A 15,591-nucleotide genomic window follows, 5' to 3' on the forward strand; every position below is an offset into this window, starting at 1 on the left:
TTTTAGTATAGAATAAAGAGGACGAATCTTGTAAGGGTTGCGGCTCACGGACCTCGTGCTAAATTAAAGTTAATTGTCACTGATCCTCGTAATCAATAAATTAATTCCTGGGGGTGGGGGTAAGGGGTGGTTTAGGTTATCAGAAAATTGTTCCAAAAAGGGTAGGTGTAATACATTTTACTAAAGTTTGTAGGGTATCCAATAAATTATTGATAACATGACGCGTAGATGTTTTACATAGATTTAATTTCATTTAAATTCATGACAGTAGAACACTAGGAATGTCCGCTGCCGTGATTAATGAGGATATATTGCTCTTGTCCAAAGCTTACTTTCAGACTCGATCATCTATGCAGATATATAAAATATCGATTAGATTAGACTATTATCTTTGGCATCTGTCATTCTGGAATCAGTGAAAAGAATTTTTTATAGTGACAAACCTGCGCCTTGCCATTTGGAATGGGTAAGAATACATGATAAGACGGTATTCTGGTTATTTTCATGCCCAATTTTTTTCCTGCATCTAAATGAGTATCTGTTTTTAGACAAGCAAAAGGAATGTTACTTCTGTATTGTTATAATCTGACATTTTTAAAATAAAGTTACTGCATTCCAAACAACATTTCTACAATATGACGTTATATGATAAAAGATGGACGATCAATATTTTTTGCATTCTTAAAAATCTTTTGTAAATTGTTTTAGTGCTGTTTTTTTCTTTGTAACCTGCCAAAACAATATCGTATATCTACATTGTTTTTAGATGATGTTCGCAAGGGTAGTGACACGAAGCACAACACGGAAGCTTGTTTCATCTAAATTCATTTGGGAAACAAAAACAAACAGAAGAATCTTCATCACAAAATATTTAAATAACCGTGGGTTTTTTGACCCAGCTTTCCAAAAGTACATAAAACTGGTAAAATCGTTGTAAATAGCAGATATACGATTCCACTTTCCCATAAATTCAATCAAAAAGCATTACATTCGAGCAATAAAAATTAAATTCTGTCAAAAGATAAAACATACATCGATAAAAAAATGTGTTACAGTGCATGTTTATCTGCGTCCTTCAAATTTATTTTTTACTTTCAGAATTTACAAAGCCGTGCTCTATTTTCACCCTCGTTTATTTTTTTCAGTCATTAGATATTGAAAATCTCTTTCGCTCGCTGGCTGTAGTTTTCGATGATTGAGAACGGAAGTTTACGTATCAAGTGAATGATGTGTCTTCACGCTTCTAACTTCATCTAACTCCTAGTGAGTTTGTTCAACCTTTGGCACCTTTTGACCTTCACACAGAAATATTTATTAATCCGCAGTGTTTGCCTCAAAATGCTTTCGTTTGAATGACGCAGCTTCAAGGTCTGCTAAAATTTTCTCGTTGGCTTCAGCTTTGACTTCAGGGTGAGTCTCATCTAACCCACACAAATGGAGACTCAAGAGCCACAGTTTTTTGCAAACACTCTTGTCTCTTACGTAGTTTTTTGTTGGAACTACTTTACAGTTTTCGAAAAATTTGCCGGACTCCTCTCTCAGTCCGTCGGCTACAGCGCAGTAAACAATCGTTTGACAGCCGTCTTCCGGAGATTTGAACATGAATTCTGAAAACTTTCGTAGAAACTTGCCCATTAGTCCCGTTTTACGTCTCATGATGTCTGTAGCGACGCATCCTAAAATAAGATGTCATTCAGCAATACAACAAATTTTCTCTAGAATGTGAAATATTTATATTTATCATCTTTCACAATCATAAACAATTTATTTGAAATAACGTTTCTCAAACGTCAAAACGTCTAATTGTTAAATTGTGCGGTTTTTTAATGAAAAAAAAAATCAAACAAGAAAACTTTAACATGATTTGTGTTAAAAGAAATGCTTCTGAATATTTTTAGAGGTTTGGAATCGAAGCCATAAAAGCAGTAATAGGATAGGATAATGCTTTATATATTACAATCGCCTATGTTTCCAGAAGTTCTAAAAGTTTTTAAGGAGTTCTCTAGACTAGAATGTGGAACACAGGTCAAATAAAACATCAAAAGTAAAATACCCGGATGTACGACGAAGGACATGATGGCTTCTGGTGACCACATCCGGTGTGCCTCAACTGTAAAATGCATCATTGCAAGTTTGCTTCTTGTGTATGCGTCAAACATGTCATAATTTACCAATGGAAGGTCATCGAAATCTAACTTTCCTTTAACATAATAATTGGACGAAATGTTGATAATTCGAGAAGGGGCGCTTTTCATCAGCAAATCGTGTAGAAGGTACGTCAGATAAAAATGACCCAAGTAGTTCACCCCGAATGTCTTCTCATATCCATCTACTGTCGCTGCTTTTGGCCCAAGGTATGCTATAGAGGATTAAATAAATAAAAATATATGCATATAATGAAATGATTATTGAGATCGATGAATTATTTTTAGTACATGTATATCTTTACCTGCATTGTTTATCAGGATATTCAATTTATTTTCATTTTCCTTGACCTTTTTAACAAAGTCACGTATGCATTGAAGACTGGACAAGTCAAGATACATCGCAACAACGTCATAGTTTCCCGTCTTTTTGGCAATTTTCCTGGCAACAGCATCTCCTAACTTCTGATTGCGACACGCTAGGATAACTCTCGCTCCACGCGACGCCAGCTCGTATCCTGTGGCCTTTCCGATTCCAGAACTCCCACCTGTGCAAAATATAAAACGTATCAGCTTCAACTAGTAATCAGTCTTCAAAAGCCTGATTGTGCGAAAGATAAATGCAACACCAGGAAGTATTATTTAGTTGCATAAACAACATGCGGGGTTTCAGAAAATTTGTTATCTTTTGATATTCTGGATGCTGTCAGTCCATTATTCTCGCTGTTTAAATTTCATTAGAACATGGGCAAAGGTATTTCATTAATGCATGTTATTAGGTTTTCAATTCTAGCATAAAGACAGATACGCATTTTTATTTTTATACTGTTATAGATAGTCTAGCTGCATAAAATATATTTCATATACTTATCCAATAACATTGATTTCGCGCACAATTCATTCTTATACAATGTAATTCTTTTCAAATATGAAAAATTTCCTTTGATCTTATCTTCTGTTTCAACAAATTCTTAATTATAGCAAATTTTAAAATAAATACTTTGTTCATGTATTCAGGCATTCATTTATCCTTTCTAAAATAATATAAATGGTACAAAAGATAAAATATTAGTAGATAGGAATCGCGAATGTTTTACATTCTGGTTCAGATATTGTACATATTTTTATGCCCCGTAATCGAAGATTTGGGGGTATGTAGTTTTTGTATTGTCCGTCCGTCTGTCTGTCTGTTTTTCCGCAAAACTTTAAACTTGCCCATATCTATTGAATGGGTGGTTTATGGCTTTCATATTTCACAGGTGTATTTCTTGTGACAAGACTCAGCAAGCACCAAATTTGACCTCTTGACGTTGGAGTTTGACCCTCTTTTTACAAAAAAATATCAAATTTTAACCTTGGCCATTAACTATTATACAGTTGGTGCTAGGACTTCATACTTCACTCGGGTTTTTATTGTGACAAGACCTTTCAATAGGTATAAGTATTTTTGACCTTTTGACCTTCATCTTAGAGTTTGACCGACTTTTTAGAAACTTTAACCTTAGCCACAGCTTTTGAACAGTTAGTACAAGGGCTTTTTTATTTCACAGGTGTATCCTATGTGAAAAGACCCAACAGTTTTGACCTTTTCACCTTGACCATGGATTTTGACTTGCACTTGAAAAACTTCAGTCTTCCTCATAAGATGCCATACGGGGACATCAGTTTTTCAAAAACACATCTTGCATCTTATGAAGTATAAGTTTATAAAATTACGAATATTAGAGCATTATATGATTGTTATGCCACATATAATTCTTTGAACTTTATTCCGCCTACCAATTTTCTCTGCTGGTAGGCTGTTGTTAGGACATGTTCTAAATCGAAAAAAAAGTTTTATAAATCCGCTTGCTAGATAAAAGACAGGCATTCTTCACATTTAAACTTCTGTATGTTATAAATTCAATGGAAATATTATTACTACCAGTTATACCTTTCTTGTGTAATTTTAGATTTTATCTTTTGTTATTTGCTGAAGAAGTCCGATAACGCTTTAAGGATGCACCAAAGGCTTTTTTCAAGATTTTTGTCAATTTTGAGATTTTTGGCTAAGAAAACAATGCTAATCACTGCTTTATAATGCATGAAAAATTCTTGCTGATTATTAAATGGTTTTCTAATTATTTAACAATAATCAAACATAAACACTAACACATGTGAATGTGCCGTTATTGAAGCTTCTGATTTGGTCTGTAACTGCCTGCTTCTGAAAGAGCAATAAATCACTGTGACCACTTGGGGAATTCTTCACTAGCTACACAGAGGCTATCAGTAATTAAACTACAGGGACTCTAGATTTAGGGAAGGAGATCTAACAGGTCACTAATGACCATGAAATAGGAGGTGGAAGCTCTTGCCATTTTGCCGGGAAATCTTTCTGATTCAGAATTGAACCTATTTTACTTCATTAAAAGCACCTAAATAAAGAACAGAACCTCTCATTCTTGTGAATATGCATAGGAAATATGGATAAGTGACAGGTATCCAAAGCTGAATCTCCGAGGTGCCATATATTTCCAGCTTTGGCAGACTTTGTTGTGTAATGGGTTTTTGCCCTCTACTGTAAAGTAAGATCAGACAGTTGGTGGTATTATTTGAAAGGATTCAGCTCCCTTATTTATTGACCAATTTCTCTGAAAACTGGCCAGAATGTGTCTCAAATGTGTTTTCACAAAACCGTATCTCAGATTTTTGATATCTTGCTCAGTTCTCGAATTATTGGGGGAAATGTAGAATTAGGCTAATAAATTGGTAACATTGAAAGACAAATGGATGTAACTTTTGAATAAGAAGATTTATCAAAAATCTGAGATACGGTTTTAAAGTTCAATCTTTAGTCTACATTGAGGCAAAATTTTGACTTTGAGAGGTGGAATACAAAAAAGTTGATTTATAAAATATAAATGCACTAATATTTACATTAAAATATTAATAATTTTTTAATAAGATAAAATTGAAAATTTAAATTAAGATCATTAAACAGTGAATTTAACAAGCTTTCAAATGATATATACTTTTAATATGTTATCTTTGTTAATGAAAGAATTACAAGCAAATTAAATTTTGCCCTTTGGAAACCTTTGGTGTATCCTTAAAAAAACTTTAAAACATTTTCAAATTCAAGTAGTGTTAGAAATATCATATTCACAAGAGATATGCGAATTTCCGATCTCATTTTTTGTAAATCTATTGTGAATAAATACTCATTTTACAGTAGCTTTTGTTATTTTTGTATACAATTATCCCTAAAAAAGATATCACTTGTATATAAATATGTAGTTTTATGTTCATATATCGGATAGCGTCCACATTCCCCAAACATCGTCAAACTATCAAGGCTTCACTAGATTTCTAACATATAAAACATATTTCAACAAGAAGAATTTGCGGAACACTGATATCCACATACGGCAGCTCATGACAAAGGTGTAAGTTTTTCAAATGCAAGTCAAACGCCAAAGACAAGGTCAAGACAACAACAAAAATATCGGTACACAAAGAAAGGACTTGTCATATGGGATACACATGTAAAATCTTAAAGCCCTAGCACCAATCATTCAAAAGTTATGACTTAGGTTCAAGTTTTTTAAGTAGGTTAAATTACAAGGTCAATGTGCATGGGTAAATATTATTAGTGTCCAAGGGAGGGTTTTGTTTTCGAAGGTAGGTCATACTTCCAAATCAAGCTAGATGATTTGGTACCTAAGGGAAGGTCTTTTAATGGGTTTTTTAATGTTGGTAAATCTGTACCTTATGGAAGACCTTATTACAAAAAATATACATGCGATACCTGAAAGCTCTAGCACCAAACATTCAAAACTTATGGTCAAGGATATAGGGTTTTTTTTGGAAAGTGGAACAATCTACAAGGTCAAGATCAAAAAATTAAAAAAAATACTTGTGTCTTTCACTAATTAACAGTTTTCAATTGCCAATGAGTACAATACTAATTATAATTAGTCTTGTACTCATTGGCAATCGAAATTTGTTAATAAGTGAAAGACACTTGTATCTATGGGAAGGTTATCAAAAGAAATATACATGTGCTAGAACTATCCGTTCAAAAGTTATGGCTAAGGTTAGAATTGGTCAAATTTTGCAAAAGTGGGTTAAACTGCAAGGTCAAATTCAGGACGTAAAAATATAACTGCTATAAGAAAGGTTCTATCACAAGGAATACACAAGTAAAATATGAAAGCTAAAGCTCCAGCCAATCAAAATTTATGGACAAGGTTTAAGTTTTTGCGGACTAACAGCTAAGCAGACTGGCAGACAGAGCAAAGCAAAAACTGTATACCCCGATTCATCGATTACGGGCACAGGAAAAAAATTTCAAAAACCAATACTTCACAAACATTTAGCAAAGCAGAATTAACCAATTTCATATACAAGTAGATATCATAGTTTATTTCATTAATTATTTAATTGATTTAAATTATATATATTATATAAATGATTTTTTATACCAATGCGATACATTGTGTTTTGGGACTGGTCACAAAGGAGTTTCTAAGCCTGAAAAATGATTCTGATCGTTGAAATAAAGTAACCTGTAACACGTTATATAAATCCTTTGACATTCAGTCGACCTTTCTGTTCACAGAAAGGATTAATTCTGATGTGTGAAACAAATAATAATATTAGTCATTCTGTACTGTTATACTTGTTGCAAAAAGCAATATTAATACTTTTTTTTTACTATAGCATGCTTTAAAATTTCTTCTAGGTCCAAAACAAATAATGAATTTAAGAGTACAGATATATCTATGTTTCATGTAGTCATGTTGTCATATTCAATATGACGAGCTTTTGCTCTAAAACAAAGAAGGTACACTTTGCGGTTTATTGCGCCCAAAAAAATTTAATGTTCTTAAAAATTTATGAAATTGGCTTTATAAATAGTTGAGTAGATGAATATAATAAATCATTTAAGAATATAGCATGAAGGAGGACCATTCTGGAAATATGACGTCATGAATTTGGTACATTTCTAAGTTTAATGAATAGCCTCAGAATGACTCATTTCTGTAATTACATGTATTTTCCTTTAGAAAAAAGTGTCTGCCACCGTCGCCCACTTCGGTTTTTGGATATATTATGTAAAATGCTTTGAAAAAAATCACATATCTTAAAATCTTTGTGGGCGACGGTGGCAAAGTATGTTTTCTGAAAGAAAATTACACTTAAAATTATGTCTTCTGCAACTTTTTAAGAAAATACGGGAAAATGCACAAGTTAATGACGTCATGATTAGCATTCAGGAGGTCATATGAGAAAAATGTTTTGTGTTTTCTTATTCCACGGAAATCCTATTATTCAGAAAGAATAAATTTTAATTTCTTATATCCCTTTCATATTTTAGAAAAATACAGGACTTAATTTGTATTGAAACTGTACCTTGTTCTTACTCCAATACTCTTTTAGCTTTTACAAGTTAGTGATAAATTGAAAATTAAAGTTCACAAAATAGAACAAGATGTGTTTGTGAAACACTGATGTTTCCGTATGACAGCTCACGGTGAGGGTTTAAATTTCTCAAATGCAAGCTAAACTGCAAGGTCAAAAGGTCAAAATTGCTGATACACATAGGAAGATTTTGACACAAGGAATACACCTATGGAATAAGAAAGCCCTAGTACTAACGTTTCAAAATTATGGTCAAGGTTATTTTTTTAAAAGTGGGTCAAACTCTAAGATCAAGGTCAATTTTTTTAATACCCAATGAAAGGGCTTGTCACAGTAAATACACATGTGAAGTATGAAAGTCCTAGCACCAACTTTTCAAAAGTTATTGCGATGATATATGTTCGGAAAATTTTGGTTAAAATAGTTTAAACTGCAAGGTCATGAGGTCAAATTTAGTGCTACCCTAAGAAAGGTCTTGTCACAAGGAAAACACCTGTGAAATATAGAGCCATAGGCCCACCTACTCAAAAGTTATGAACAAGATTAAAATTTTTGCGGACAAACTTTCAGACGGACGGACAGGGCAAAACTATAAACTCCAGAATATTCGAGTACATAGATATAATAATTAAAACTCATTTAATTATAAACCTTATTCAAGCTGAATATATCTCTAGAAATAGCAAATATATCTCTTATATATATCGAGTACTTAGAGACTGCTTGGGCAATTGGCATCAGAAGTAATGTTTAACAAAGCGTCTTTTTGGCAAGTAACCCCCTTACAGATAATTACTTTATAAAACAAAATTTATATCATTAATATCCCTTAAACCAAAGAAAAGAACCAGAACGAAATATGGCTTCATTGCTGCAAAGCAGAAATTCCTAGTGCTAGAGACAAATAATCATACAAAGAGTGTACATGTATTTTCTATAAAGATTCGCCGTGATTTTTTTTTTTTTTCGAAAGCGAATTTTAAAGTAAGATTGCAGCTCAAATTCTTTTGAATGCCTTTCAGAATTTGGCGTTGCAACTTCTTTTATAGAGGCCCATGGGCCACAACTTCGCCTTGTTCATTCTGGCCTTATTTATCTTGCAATTTAAGAATTCAAAACTATCTATAACAATCTATAATTTTAAATTTCTTAAATTGCAGTTTAAAATATTGTTATAACAACGAATATTCGTCTGTATATAAATCTAGGTGATAGCACCCACACCAGATATTCGATGTTCGCTTGCATTTTGTGGAATTTAGTATCATATTGGATTTGAACAAACATTTATCTACACTACACTAGTCTTGTATGTCGGAATGCTTTCGTACGGATTTCATCTTGAAAAGAAGATACGTTAACTTGACGTCACCAAATTTTCCCCAAAAGTCTTATCTTCCACCTTAAAGAGAATGTTACTCTTCATTTGAACAAATTTGACTCTTCCAAAATCAAGGATGCTTTGTGATAATTTTGGTCGAAAGTGGTGGCCCTGTGGTTTTGTTTTGTAGACAACAGACAGACAGACGTCTGAATAGAAGGACGATGGATACCTTTGCATCAGAAAAGCTCACTTAAGCTTTCAGTCCAGGTGAGCTTAAATGCGCGACTTCTAAAAACAAGGTTAAATACAAAAGTACAATGTACTTTATTCTTTTTAATTGAAATTTCTCCCTCGATGTTTGTTTTGATTTAGCGTATTTTCTGCATAGGCCTTTAACTGTTCATGCCTCTCCCATATACTATATTATTATATACATTTATTCATTTATGAAATAACTTGATAAGACGTTTATTATTTCTATTCCTATTTGCATAGCTTGAAGATGGACACTGTTTTTTTTTTCAATTAGTAGTATACAAAAAGCTGAGAAATAAACCCACATAAAATTTCAAAAAATTGGATTTTGAAAACTTTTCCCTTCCGGATGTCCAAACTTTTTAAAATTTACTCAAAAATTACTTTTAAATGTTTTAAAAAACATGTTTGAAAAAAAAATCTTATGTTTGTGCAAACATATTGCAAAAGAACAAACTGTTTCTATACAGGCTGAAAAAAAAAACACAACTGATATATAAATGTTGTAAATACCTGTTATAATAACAGTTTTCCCATCTATGCGGTTTTCGCTCTTGCATTGGACGGTCCATCGAAGATACATCCGCCAGAGAAATAGTCCCAGCAACACGGTCGAAAGTAATGTAGTGGAAAGAATGGCCAGAGAAAAGTTGATTGCCCCTTTGGGTGACGGGGATTTGCCTGCTCCACTGTTCATTATGTGAATGCTTCTGAATCAACTGAGATGTGTGAAGTGTATTTATCTTTGCGTAACTGAATTTATATATATATATACATCGTATTTAGGAACGGGAGGTTCTGCTTTACTTCTCTTGATACAATCAGAGATTGCGAGGTGATTGGTAGCTATTTTTGCTATCATAAACTGTGTAATCACGTCAATTTGTGACTTCTCCGTAGTACTTTTTATCTGTTGAATTAACCTTATAAATGTAATTTTAAACATGTTATGTATTCCTTATTCTACGCTGTTTATTTATAAAAAATAAATATCAGAATTAACTTTGCTGGAAAAAGATCACGTATGTCTTAATAAACTATGGAGTTGGATTTCAATGGTACATAAAAGTTTCTTTTGCCTAACCAAAAGATGTTGCATTTGTAAAACAACTTTCAAACCCTTTTTTTTTTAAAATTATACCATATCAGAATATTCTATACTATTTTTGAATTATTTATGTTTTAATTATTATAAGCGGACTTTCGGGGGGGAAAAGCTGTTTTTTTTCGATAAGGACACATTTTGTAGATATTTTTGTATAATATATTTAATTTATTCGTGGTAACGTCTTGAATATAGATTGTTTTCGATGTCATGTAGCTTGGAATTAAGTTCAAGGGTATCACATGACTTTTATTATATGATTACAAGAGTCTGCAAAGCACGAGTGAAATTAAACAAAAATCCTTTCTCACATGTATAAGAAATTCTATTCTCAACTTTTCTGTATAATTTTTTTCTTTTCTTTTTTTTCTTTTTGTTTAAAATTAGGCTTCGACGTTGTACGAAAAGAAAGGTAACACTTTTAAACTTTTGGAAAGCCGATTTAAGTTTGAAGAATTTATATCAAAATATGTACACATATAAAGCAAAAATGTAAGTTTAATTCTCGTATAGCTTAATGTAATCAACATGTCAAAGAATATTATTTTAGCAGCATTTTATGTATATAGTACCTTTTTGTCATTTCAATAATTAATGACGTTCTCTAAGTGACGTCCTTTCTCCAGCTCCCCTTCCCTAACTTGCACTGACGTAGCGCAAAGTATTCGGGTTTTAAATTGCTTAACTTTTAACTATGGCAAACCCTTTTGCTATTTATGCTGGAGAGATATTTCTCAGATTGAAAGATAAAATTTATTTTCCGAATAAATAGTAAAAGGGCTTGCCATATGTAACACTGTAAACGACGGGCGTTGGTATTTCTGGTCATTTCATCATTTTAGCTACATGGGCTTATATGCCATTTTGTTTGAAGATTCTATAACGTCTTGTGATGAGGTCCCAGAAATTTTATTAATAAATTTTCAATATACTGGCCGATTCCGACTGTTCGTAAAATTGGAAACATTCCTTATTATGTCGTGATCTTAATTGAAAAATAGCAAAAAAAGATGGGATGTTTGGTAAAGGTGTTTGACTACATTACAGGATATTTTGATAAAACTAAAGGGATAAATGAAATGTGCAAATCAAGAAATAGTCAAATGTTTCTTTAGAAAATAATAAGCAAGTCATAGGAGAGATTGATAGAGTGATTTTGTTGTCTAGTCGGTTTTGTTACTACGACACAAATATAAATATTATGGTATTTAACGGGACGCATATCATTAATGTGGGTTTTGTTCTCTTTTTAATGGAAAAACTTGTTAACGATAAAATAAGCAATTTTGTGAAACAAAATGTGTAACAGGCGTGTAACAGATGTCTGGTTTCATGCAAGACGGTGCTACAGCACATACATCTTATATTGTATTAGATTATCTCAATGAAATCTTCGGCAACAAGGTGATTTCCGGCAATACACAGAAGTGAAGGATTGTGGACAATCTTGACCTGCGCACAGTCCTGATTTAAATCACCTTGTTGCCGAAGATTTCATTGAGATAATCTAATACAATATTAGATATATGTGCTGTAGCACCGTCTTGCATGAAACCAGACATCTGTTACACGTCTGTTACACATTTTGTTTCACAAAATTGCTTGACGATAAAAATACGCTGTTCTGACGTAAGTCGCGCCATATTGAAATAACGTTTAAGGGGGGACCTATGTCCGAAAAGTCTTTGTGTGAAATTTTCAAAACTTTGACATTTCTTTCCTGGCCACTTGCCCTTAATTTTTAAGTATTAAAAACAATACCTTTATATGCTAATTTTTACACAGGAGCACGTGCAAAAACAGTGTGAAATGCTAAAAATAGATTATTTTTAGACATTATTGTTCACCCCCAAAAATGCGCTAAAAAGAACCAAACATGTTAAATCACATTCAAAATCAACAAGTATTCAAATTATTTGACCTGTATCTTTAAATTGAAGGCAAATTCATTGTAATTCAACTAGCATGAAAAATTATAATGGAGCACATGTAAGTATCACCCCAATTTTCTTGTCGTATTTTTAACAATTCCGACATGCATAATGGGTAATATCTTAAAAAGTCTTTGTATGAAAATGTTGTAATTCGTATTGTTTGAAGAAATGAATTATCTCTTTATTTTGATAAAGAAAAAAGTATACCTTTATGATAAAATAAACGAGAAATATGAAGTTTTCTTTCATTTTCATACTCTTGTGTCTAAAATATTGACCTTTCTGCCCTAAGACAAAGGTAAGTACTGACAAACATCTGAATATGAAACTGTTTTGCGAAAAACAAATATTTTCTTTCGATTAGTAACAATTTACACTGATTAAATCTATTGTTCTTGATTCCAATCATTCTTCTCCCCCCACCTTTCCCCGTCAACAACTAACACCTATTAGAACCTAGGAATGACTTGACACAATTAAATCTAGGTGTACAATACATCAATAAGCAAACATAGGTACAAGTACATTTCTTAATTATTTTTTTCTTAGTTTTATCGAGAAAACACAATTAATGGTAAACATAAAATTGAACCTATTTTCCTGATTTAAGCCGTTTTCTTTGCTGAATTTCATCTTATCTTTTTGCATTTATATATCAGAATATTATCGAGGTATTTTTTTCACAACTGAAATTCCTATGAATTATCAACCAAAGGAAGAGAATTCTAATATTAACAAACTCTATGAAACAAATAAAACTGTATATGAATGATGTATAAATTTTCTTTTTGTAAATTGTGTATCACAGTTGCAAAAGTCAACAGGTAAAAAAAAAAAACGTCGCTATTGTGACGACATATAACGCTGCTTTGACGTAGAACGACATAGGTCCCCCCTTAAGGGGATGAAGGATGTATGGTCACGTGACTCAGTTGATTTACGTCATAATCTCTGATAAAATATGTTCAAAACGAGATTGAAACTACAGTACTTGTATATTTTTTTGACTGTTTGTTTGCGTTCACCATCTAGTATAAAAATATCTGAAAACATTCAAAATTTCTTGCAAATATTATCAAATTACGGAATAGATTAATCCACTCTGCCGTTTCCCTACTCTGAGTCTTTGACGTCATTGGATCTCTTAGTTCAGTAATCATACAGTATAAAATCATTTCATAATATGTACATGGTAGGGTATTTTGTAAATTTCAGAACGCAAAAAATATTTTTACATGGTTATTGACGGAAAAGTTCTGTGGGTTTGTCTTATTTCGATTATTTCAGGAATGTGTGACGTCATAGTTGGGTTTTCCCGTACTCGAGAAATGTAAACATGACGCGTTTTTCTCATGCTCATATATTGCTTAACTATGCCCTATGTAATAGTGAGCTCAGCTTCACCAATCGATATTTTTACAGTTAATCAATACAATGACGACCTTGAACTTCGACGTAAAATTTCAAATATTGAATGATAGGATTTTTTGCAAATTAATTTTTTTTATGGTTTAAGTTGTCCTAAAAAATTCGTAAATTTCCGTCTACAGATGTGGTGTTACAAAAGAATCTTGCTTTTTCGAATTTTTAACCCTATTCATACTATGCAATATTTTAAAAGACACATTTCCGCTGGTATATTTTTTATCTATGGTGAAAAATTTCAAATGACCGAGTAATGGACCCAGAAACACGGAGAATAAAAACTCCATCAGACATAATTTGTTCAATATCTCAGAAATAAGTCTAGAAACCTATTGATATGTGCTTTATAACGTAGGACATACTTAAGATATATACAAAATATGAAAAAAATTAAATGACAGGTATTTTTTCAGCTAAAGGTCCTTCATCCCCTTAATTAAAATGATGACATAGTGTCGGATCGTCATAAGTTTTGGCATATTATTTTCTCAAATAGTAAAAACTTTCATTTGAGCCCTATTGAATGATATCAGTTTCATAGAAATAGTTCGAGATTTAGCGAAGTTATCAAAATGTTAAAGTGTTACCTTTCTTTTCGGACACGAGCAGGTGATACATCATAATTTAGCAACTGTAAGGATTGAAACATGTTAACATGAAATTCAATAATTTGAAGAAACTTAGGCAGATGTAAACTTGGATTTAAACAGTGCTTTAAAAATAACTGACAGCTTTAAACTCTGTCAGGATGGTAAAGTATATCTTTTAAGAGGCTAGAGAGTGTTGTTTATCACCCTTGGTGATGGGAAGGAAAATAGAGTCTTATCGCGCTTTTTATAATTTATTCTTTAATAGTGTGACATAATTACAATTTAATATTAATTCAAAGCGTGCATGAAAGATTTTCACTTTTATCTTAAAGATGTCTAAAATTATAATGCATTTGAAAAATTCACGGTAAGAAACTCAATTTTTCAACAAAAAAAATAATAATACTTTGAAATAATAGCTAGGGAATAAGTGTATCGATTTTAAATTTACGTTCATACCAATCCTTTGCCCCCGCCAATACACGATAATGTATTTACAAGATAAATACAACTAACGTAGGTGTTATGATGAAATCGTAATCGTGATATTTTTTAGTGTGAAGGCCATTTCTTAAATTTATTTTTAAATTGTGATTTCTCTGATATCACGTTTTTTTTTAAAAAACAGATATGTGTTTATCTTTATAAACCTTTAAACGGTATATTTAATTTGTGAAAAGGCGGGCGCTTGCTCCATGTGTGTTCGAATCACAGTTGCGACTGATCTCAGGGCCGGTACACAAGGTAAGGATTGCCTTGTAAGTCTTCAACCTTACGTTTTGCAGGACGCACGGCTCTCATGTCAGCACGCTAAGGGAAGACGTACAAGAATATAAACAATATTTCCTTAATTTCCTCGTGTTTTCCAGCCATAAACAGTGCATTTAGTCATTCAACAAAAGAATAGAGTACTGGTCAGACCTTTGTATTTATTTTACCGACAAGTGCATTTGCACTTCTTAAAAAGAGTAGGCGGTTGATCAGAAGCATTTGTGGATTTTTTTATTATCTATTTTCGAAAATACAATATATTCCCTTCAATCTACTAATGTGTGTTGTTTAATTAAAAAAAGATTGACATTTGGGCGAATGGTTTTAATTGGTGGAAAAGAAAATGTCAGCTAAGTCTTCTGTTAAGAAATAGACCAGTGCTCTGTTCGTAGGTTAGCCTTGTAAGGCTGAAATGTGTATTACGTGTATTACGGATGTACAACCAGCAAGACTTGATCTTAAGATCCATGACTTATAAGACAGGCCTTACCATGCGTACCGACCCTCAGTCGATGTAATTAGGTAGCAACTGTTTCTTCTCCAAACGCTCAGCATTTTGAAGTGAACGTTTTGGGTTTTTCGGATGAAACCATAAAAACTGAGGTCCTTGCTACGGTAGGCGTTGGCACGATAAAAA

General features: G+C 32.4%; 1 protein-coding gene across 1 annotated transcript; it reads right to left on the reverse strand.

Moving 5' to 3' along the window:
- Positions 1-1,100: 1,100 nt before the first annotated feature.
- LOC134240856 (retinol dehydrogenase 12-like) lies at positions 1,101-9,882 on the reverse strand. Its single transcript, XM_062722928.1, has 4 exons — positions 9,643-9,882; positions 2,450-2,692; positions 2,054-2,359; positions 1,101-1,676 (listed from the first exon to the last, which is right to left on the reverse strand). The coding sequence occupies exons 1-4, from the start codon at positions 9,824-9,826 to the stop codon at positions 1,315-1,317; spliced, it is 1,095 nt and encodes a 364-aa protein (XP_062578912.1). The 5' UTR covers positions 9,827-9,882; the 3' UTR covers positions 1,101-1,314.
- Positions 9,883-15,591: the final 5,709 nt, after the last annotated feature.

This window comes from Saccostrea cucullata, unplaced genomic scaffold, assembly GCF_032062105.1.
Source record: "Saccostrea cucullata isolate Sc308-1 unplaced genomic scaffold, CSIRO_AGI_Scuc_v1 ctg247, whole genome shotgun sequence".
Taxonomy (NCBI): Eukaryota; Metazoa; Mollusca; class Bivalvia; order Ostreida; family Ostreidae; genus Saccostrea; species Saccostrea cuccullata.

What these genes read in the sequence shown, in the direction of transcription:
- LOC134240856 (XM_062722928.1), bottom strand. Translation starts at nt 9,826, where the DNA reads ATGAACAGTGGAGCAGGCAAATCCCCGTCACCCAAAGGGGCAATCAAC. An exon ending in GAAAACTGTTATTATAACAG is followed by an intron (nt 2,693 to 9,642) that starts GTATTTACAACA and finishes TATTTTGCACAG; the next exon opens with GTGGGAGTTCTGGAATCGGA. An exon ending in TATCCTGATAAACAATGCAG is followed by an intron (nt 2,360 to 2,449) that starts GTAAAGATATAC and finishes AATCCTCTATAG; the next exon opens with CATACCTTGGGCCAAAAGCA.